Genomic DNA, 9010 nt, shown 5'->3' on the forward strand with positions numbered 1-9010 from the left:
TTCCTACTACTAGTTTTCTTTTTTTTCACATCAACTTTTTATATAAAAAGAAGAGTAATGGTTTCGGAATACAAGACATAAAATTAAATATAAATGTAATAATTTGTCATTTTACGAAAAATAAAATATTTTATATGATATTACATCTTTATTCTATTTTATATTATAATATTTATTATTTATAAGAGAATCGTGTTTCCTTTTTTTCATATATTAATTATTAATTAATTAATCAAACTGATATTTCGTGTGCATCTTCCCATCATAATCATACTCGCCAAAAAATAAATGAAAAAAACAAATAAATAACCCAATGCAGGCTAGGGTGGTCGTTTTCTCAGAGTTGAAGAAATATTTAATATATTTTGCCGAAATTTTTTGATTCCTTTAATAATTTTTTGTTTATTGAAAAACCCATCATGGATCTGAAAAGTTATATATACAATACTTTATTAAAAAGATTAATTTCAAAGAAATAAATTGAATAATGATTAATTAAAAAAGAAACAGTTTTCTCCTTTTCTTTACAAATATTGAATTTTTTCACTAACACCAAAAATAAATATAAGTACTCTACATATCTTAAATTTAATTTCTTTAATTTTTTCTCAACTGGGGAAGGAGTTTCAGCAATTGGGTCATCTCCAAAACCTTTAATTTCAGTTAAAAAATGGTTCTTTGAAAGTTGTAATTGCGCATGTTATGGATCTGGAAAGTGGAACTCGTCGAAACACTAAGGTAAGTTATGGGCATGCTTCAAAACCTTCAAAGTTTCAATTTTTCATTCATGGGTGGATTCTAATTTCGATTCCAACATCGTTTTTGTTGTTGTTGTTGTTGTTTAAGAATGCTGCACTGTTTTTTCTTTCTTTCTTTTTCTTTTATTACATTTTTTTAATAATTATTTTGCAGAACGATTCATGGAAAACAGTTCTGACTTTAGCATACCAAAGCCTTGGAGTTGTTTATGGAGATTTAAGCATTTCACCTTTATATGTATTTAGAAGCACTTTTGGTGAAGGAATTGGACACAGTGAAACAAACGAAGAGATTTATGGTGTTTTGTCTTTGGTGTTTTGGTCAGTTACATTAGTACCTTTGTTTAAATACGTTTTCATAGTGTTAAAAGCTGATGATAATGGTGAAGGTGGTACTTTTGCTCTTTACTCTTTGTTGTGTCGACATGCTAAAGTCAATTCTCTTCCTAATTGTCAACTTGCTGATGAAGAACTCTATGAGTATAAGAATGATGCTTATGCTTTCACACATGATAATAATAAAAGCTTTGCTTTTAAGCTTAAGGCTACACTTGAGAAACGCGAGGTTTTGCAGAAGGTTTTGCTTGTTCTTGCTTTGATTGGAACTTGTATGGTTATTGGTGATGGTGTTATTACACCTGCTCTTTCAGGTGATTCTTCTGTTCTCTTTTGACAAGTCTTTGTTTTTGGGTTCAATTGCTTTTATAAAATGTTATCTCGTTGATCTGGGTGGTAAGAGACTCGTTGACCTTAGGCAAGTGGTTGGAGGTTTGATCTCTGACTGTTGCGTATGGAGAAAAATCCCGTTGTGTGGAGAGAATACACTTTTTGTGCCCAACTGGTTCTCCGGTAGAGATTAGTTATTGTTAAACAGTAGCGGATATACTTAAAACATGGTTATCAAGAAAAAGATGTTATGTGTTTTTATTTCATGTTTTGACTTTTAATTACAAAATTGACACTTGCTTTTCAATATATTTCCTGTTTGTAAGATTTGTATAGGAAAAATTGAAATCAGTGTTTTTTGTTTTTGGGTTTGAAATACAATTTTTTTTTAACTTTTATGTCACTGAGATAGTGTTATTATTTTGAATGAGTGCAGTTTTCTCAGCAGTATCTGGATTAGAGCTTTCAATGTCCAAGGAGCATCATGCATGTAAGTTTTGTTCCAATTCTGATTTTTTGTTTTTGTTTTAAAAAAACACCCTTTATTTCTTCAATATATTTGTTTTAATTTCATTATGTCAATAGTAAGTTGTCTCTCAGTTGTTTATATGCTCTCTCTTTTTTTTAGTTTGACAATGTTTCTTTAAGCCTTTGTTGGAATGTTTGTGAAAATTTGTATTAAGGACAAAATCATGTTGTTGTATTTGTCTTAACACGTTTAGGGTGTGACCTATATTTGTGTCCATGAAAGTTTAAATCCACATGATCACATGTGATGGAATCTGCATGTGTTCCTTTAGGCATATAACTTAAAATAACATGTGTGATGTGTTTGACTGAGCTGTGACGTGATGAGTTGGAACTTTGAACTCTTTGGACTTTGGAGTTTTCCATACAGGTTTCTCTTAATGCCAGAATCTGGCATTAATTAATTGAAACAAGAGTTTTATGCCTAAATGTTAAAGTTAATCTCAATACATGTTTTTAAGGATCCTGTGATCCATTTTTGTGCTGCAATAATAAGGTGTTATATTTTTCACCTTTTTATGCAATTTTGTGTCAATTCAGCATTGTATTTTTTTTTTCTTAACTCTCCGGTTTCAAGGGAAAGGGGATCTGGTAATCTGAAGTTCGGTCAGGTGGGAGGTAAGTAAAGTCTGAATAAAGGATTGTTCCAGACAAAGTTTGAATTCAGGTACTCCTGATTGATTCAACTTTCACTGAAGCGCATTAACCAATAAGTTCAATTTAGTATTGTATGATTTTATTTGACGAAGAGGAGGAAACACTTGTAAAATAGCGATTTTAAGTAAAATAGGACTTCTTTGGACGAGCATAGCCATCACAAATTTTATATTTTTGACAAATTAGAATTCGGTTCTATGAACCTGTGAGAAAGGATTAAAGAAGACAAAAAAATTGTTGCTGTCTCATTATGCCTTAATTTCGCTTGTCCGTTATATAACTTTTTCACTCTTATATACAATTCAAATTTTGTAACACATTCCTCATTAATAGTGCTTTTGAATCTTGTTATTTGGCAGATGTAGAACTTCCAGCTGCGTGCATCATATTGATAGGGTTGTTCGGGCTGCAACATTTTGGCACACATAGGGTTGGCTTCTTGTTTGCTCCGATAGTCATTATATGGCTATTTTGCATCAGTGCCATTGGAGTTTATAATATATTCTACTGGAACCCTCAGATATACCATGCACTCTCTCCATTTCATGCTTTTCGGTTTATAAAGAAAACTCAGACCGGAGGTTGGATGTCCCTCGGTGGAATTTTGCTGTCGATAACAGGTCTGTGTGTTTTCTTGACGATTAACTTCAATTTTATACCGTTATTCTCACCGTTCTTTTTGCACTTGTACAGGATCAGAAGCCATGTTTGCTGATCTTGGTCACTTCTCACAATTATCAATCCAGGTATGCTATTTACAATTTGGTTTCGTTTAATAGAGGAGACTTGAATCTGCTAGATATAGAGAATACAATGCATTAGTGTATGTTTCGTTGTGGGGTCTTGAAATTTCACTCTGTTTTGATTTTTTAGCTTAACTGGTTCACTCCAAAAGTTGTAATGTATCTGTCTTGATAAGCGTTAACATTGCTTCTCATATTAATTTTGGGACTTGTTTGGGTTGACTTATTTGATCTTATCTATTGGCATAAATACTTGTGGGACTGTTTTGAAGAGTTTGTGAAAATAACTTATGACATTTCCATAAACTGCTTACAACTTATTTTCATAAGCTCTCTAGAATAGCTTATGAAAACAACTTTTAGTTTATATGAAAAAATATTGACTATAATTTTTATCTTTACTAATAGGAATAACTTATACATAAGCACTTATATGATAAGTGTTTATGTTATAAGCATTTAATTAAGTTGTTTATCTGAATAAGGCCTTAGTTATAGTCAAATAGCTTTTTGAAATGCTTATTTAGTTAACATCTCTTTTGCAGATTGCTTTCACTTCTGTAGTTTATCCATCTTTAATTCTAGCATATATGGGGCAAGCTGCTTATCTATCAAGACATCATGAAATTGAGCACATGTATCAGCTCGGGTTTTATGTATCTGTTCCAGGTAGATTGTTAGTAACACGTTCTTTTGTTGAGAGAATGTAGATGATGAAGGAGTTCTCGGTTAATTGACTTTTGTTTTCTGCTCTTTTGCTCTCCAGAGAAATTGAGATGGCCTGTTCTTGTGATAGCCGTATTCGCTGCGGTCGTGGGAAGCCAAGCCATCATAACTGGATCATTCTCAATTATCAAGCAATGTTCTGCATTAAATTGCTTCCCACGAGTTAAAGTGGTTCATACATCATCAAAAATTCATGGACAGATATATATCCCCGAGATCAATTGGTTATTGATGATCTTATGTTTGGCTGTTACGATTGGTTTCAGAAACACGCAGCATCTCGGTCATGCCTCAGGTATGACAATGATTGTTAATTACACATACATATATACATACATTCATCAATTTTGCAGCAATATGATAAGGAACTAGAAGAATCAAAGGGATGCAATAGAATTTTGAATGCAACCCACATTAACATTGCCAACATTTATAATTGGCATGGCTTTATGTACTTATGCATGTAATCTATGCAGCACAAACACCTTGGATTAAAGATATTGTGTCTGACATGTGTCAACGTCACACACCGAGAAATGAAATTATATTCAATTACTTCCATTTAAAAAATATTATTCGTATCTACGTGTCAGTGTCGTGTCTGGTGTCTGTTTCATAGCATACAATTGGTGCTATTTTTGAGTTGGAAACATAACTAACATAATGCTCTTTTCAAAACAGGATTGGCAGTTATCACAGTGATGCTGGTCACCACATGTTTGATGTCACTGGTTATTGTACTATGCTGGCGCCGGAACGTTTTCTTTGCACTCATGTTTGTTTTCTTTTTTGGCACCATTGAGGCTATCTTCTTCTCCGCTTCTCTTACCAAGTTCCTACAAGGAGCATGGGTGCCGATTGTGTTGGCATTTGTATTCATGACTGTCATGTATGTATGGCACTATGGCACACTCAGAAAGTATGAATTTGATGTTCAAAATAAGGTGTCCATCAACTGGCTACTCGGCATAGGTCCCAGCATAGGTATCGTGCGAGTGCGTGGGGTCGGCCTTATACATACAGACCTAGTATCCGGAATTCCCGTTATCTTCTCGCACTTCGTGACCAACCTGCCAGCCTTCCATCAGGTCCTAATCTTTCTCTGCATCAAACACGTGCCAGTTCCACACGTTAGACCCGAGGAAAGGTTTCTAGTTGGTCGGGTAGGTCCGAGAAATTTCAGACTCTATCGATGCATAGTGCGGTACGGATACCGCGACGTCCACAAAGACGATGTGGAGTTTGAGAACGATCTTTTATGCAGCATAGCCGAGTTCATACGGACAGGAAGCATCAGATTATCTACATCCGAGGAGCTTGAGAAAAACGACAAAATGACGGTCGTTGGGACATACTCTACACATACCATTTTGAGAAGCAGAGATGATGTGGATAACAATGTCAATAATGTCGACTCGGAAGATGCGTCAGAGCTTAAGGAGATAAAGTCTCCTCAGGTGATTCAACCGAAGAAAAAGGTGAGGTTTTTGGTACCGGACAGCCCGAAGATCGACGTAGATGCACAGGAAGAGTTAGAGGAAGTAATGGAAGCTAGAGAAGCTGGCATAGCTTATATTATAGGACATTCATACATGAAAGCTAAACCAGGTTCTAGTACTATAAAGAAAATAGCTATAAATTGTGTGTATGAATTTCTAAGGAGGAATAGTAGGACACCCTCCTTTGTACATGGTGTACCTCATGCATCATCTCTAGAAGTTGGGATGATGTATCAAGTTTAATTTTTGGTTTTAACAAAAGATTAGAATTATCATGTACATATTGTTTTGTTATATAGAATAGTCAAAAAGCCACCACCTACCAAATGGTGATAGATAAATAGAGTACAAGTTTTTGTTAGTTTTGTTCCCTTTGTATTTCTCACATTTCTTCATTACATATCCTCTTTGTACCTTCTTTTTTTTAGAAAAAAAATGGTAATGTGTTCAGGAAAACTATGTGTATTACATAAAACTCAATTTTTTGTTTTAGAAAACTTAAATCAAGTTTTTTGGTATACACTTTAACGATGTGTTTTTTGAAAATAAAAAATTATTGTATCGAGAAACTTTCATAAAGTTTTTTAGTTTTCAATATTTATATTATTTAAAAAACATGGTGATTTAGATTTTTTTTTTAAAATGGTGATTTTTAGTTATTTTTGAAAGAAATAAGGGTATAATGGAGTTTTCATTAAAATATGGGGTTGAAGGGTCGAAGTCTAACGTGTAGGATATGGGATAAAATGTTCACACATTTTTATGCTAGGTTTAAAGAGAAAAAGACAATATTTGAGTTCTTAGGACCCATTTAAGAGAAAATGTAACTCAAAAAGGTATTATGAAACAAAATAGACCTTTGACCCCTTCTTTTAAAATAAAATATTAGTAAAAATAAAATCAATAATCAAATAAAGAAGTAACAATAACATAGTCAAATCTCGTAAAATTGATATTTATTATATAAGATATATTTACAAAAATAATCAGGCAAAAATCCCCACACTTTACTATCATCTCCTATTCCTAATGCGATTGAGAACTTAAAATTATATATAATTCAATTATCTGAGGCAGGATAATTTTTCAATTTTACAAAATTCAATGAAGCTTTTATTTTTATTTTAAAAAAAAAACTTTCAAATCAGATAAAGTCAAATAGCATTAAATCATTTTGATATTTATCCTTTTTTAAATAAACTCATTGTATAAAAAATACAACTAAAAAACCCTTATATAAAGAAAAGAAAAATCAATCTCAGAAACCAAACCAAACCCATTAAAAAAAATTAGCAATGCAAAATTGTAATCTATTAAAAAAAATTGTCTGACTATTTGAAAAACCCAACTCCTAATGTCCCTTAATCTCAAAATAAAGTGTCAATATCAATCTTCTAATACATTTATTTTCTTATACTTCTTACACTTCTCTTTCTATGTCTCCATTCTTTCTAGTTGCTTCATCCATCATAGCAGGCCCAATGTCTTTTAAATATATATTACATATTAACATATGTAAAAACATTGTAACGAAATATTATCAAAGTTTTAGTGAAATTATTCCCATATAATATTTTCTTTTACATTTTCAAATAAAATATTTATACATAATCATTATCTTTTAAAATATTATATTAATATAGATACATAGATAATAGTGAATGAAAAATCAACTTTATTTAGTATAAAATATTCTCTACATTTTTAAATATTTAATAAGTGACAATCGGTTATCTCGTATATATTTATATTATAAATTAAAACTAATACTCCATAACTTTCTTTAAATTTTTATCTGAGATATTAAAGATAAATAGCATTAATGAAAAAAAAAAAATTAATTAATAGTAAAACATCATGCTAATGGTACTATTGATAGATTCAAAGTCAAACTAATTTAAAATCTCAAAATAGTTTTCACATATTTAAAACTATTGATTATAATTGTAGCTCTTTTGTTGTTTCAATTGTAGAGTCAATTCCAGAAGTATGGGTGCCTGTACAATAGTATATGCAACATGTGGGAAATAGAATATGTGTGCTTTTATTATTAACTATTGGATTTTGAGATTGAGATTTTATACTATTAATCAATTAAGGTGTTTGGGGAATGGGGTTGGGTTTAGGAAATTGTCTTTTGACAACATTGTTATACACAAATTTAGACGTGGTTTGACATATAGATTTGAACATCTGAAAATTGTGGTTAATCACATTTAAATTTATGGTTAATGAAATTATGTTTTGGTTAATGAGTTCTGATACTTGATATATCCATTATCTATTTATCGAACGTAATGAACTACTTGTTTGAATTGTGTTATAGATGTTGCAAAAGTTGTTCCATTTTAATTTTCAAATTTTTTCTGGTTGCAAGTGGAGTAAAGATTCAGAATGGGAAACAAGTCACTTATCTTGATTGGAATGGAACCTGTCATGCAGTTGGATGGTGTGGCATCATCAAGATGCAGACCCTGATTTTGGTTCTTGTCAAGCCAAATAATTGTTGAATCATCTTGAAAATGTGCTTACTTTATGAATCTGCACTAGTTTGGAGAATGGAGAGGCCAGCATATCGTTGAAGTCAAACCACAAGTACACTTCTTTTTTCTCCACGTCGTCTTCTATTTATATTGGAAAACATATCTTAGAATTTGGGTTGAGAGAGACTAACTCAATCTTATAAAATCAACTTACTGTAAGTCGGTTTTGTAGGATTGAGTTAAGTTCAATCCAAATTTTAAAATAGTATTAGAGTCTATCTAAAATTCTATGGGTTAAGCTATTAGTTCAATCAGGTCACACTTTAAATGTCCAATCATAAATTTAAAGTAGTATGTTGAGAGTCTCACAGTGGATAAAATATAATATAAAAACTAGATGTCAACTCGCGCGTTGTGCGTGTATATTTTAATTTATTTAATTTAAGTGGATTTAAAAAAAAAATCAATATGAAGTTTTTTGTCAGATAGAGACGAAAATATGAAGTTGATTAATGAGACAAAAAAAACGAGTAGTAATGTGAAATTAGTGTGAAAGATGTTGGACAAACCAGGTTATGAAATGATAATGTGACGTTATAAAATAATAATTTTGTCGAACCTTATGAAATAATAATGTGACGTTATGAAATAATAATGTGGGATTAATTTAGAAAAATTTGAGTAGACCTTATAAAATAATATTTAAATAGGAGATATAGTATAAGATAGTAGATTGTGTATATAATTTGTGGAAAAGCTATTTAAAAACTGAGTAGAGAAAACTCTCTATGAAAATGTACACGTCAGCATTTTGGCTGAGGTGAAAAATATTTGTATATGCGCATGAAATAATATGACGTGACAGTGAAGTCTGTTTTAAATATATATAATAGATAATATATGTGTTTATAAATGAAAGACATATTTCACTATAAAAGTCGGTCGTGTAG

The 9010-nt window shown here is 31.4% G+C and overlaps 1 protein-coding gene across 1 annotated transcript; it reads left to right on the plus strand.

The window, feature by feature from the left end:
* Positions 1-470: 470 nt before the first annotated feature.
* On the plus strand, positions 471-5938 carry LOC101505394 (potassium transporter 6-like). Its single transcript, XM_004489801.4, has 8 exons — positions 471-738; positions 913-1408; positions 1861-1914; positions 2969-3229; positions 3303-3355; positions 3898-4021; positions 4119-4373; positions 4760-5938. The coding sequence occupies exons 1-8, from the start codon at positions 703-705 to the stop codon at positions 5818-5820; spliced, it is 2340 nt and encodes a 779-aa protein (XP_004489858.1). The 5' UTR covers positions 471-702; the 3' UTR covers positions 5821-5938.
* Positions 5939-9010: the final 3072 nt, after the last annotated feature.

This window comes from Cicer arietinum, chromosome 2 (genome assembly GCF_000331145.2).
Source record: "Cicer arietinum cultivar CDC Frontier isolate Library 1 chromosome 2, Cicar.CDCFrontier_v2.0, whole genome shotgun sequence".
NCBI lineage: Eukaryota > Viridiplantae > Streptophyta > Magnoliopsida > Fabales > Fabaceae > Cicer > Cicer arietinum.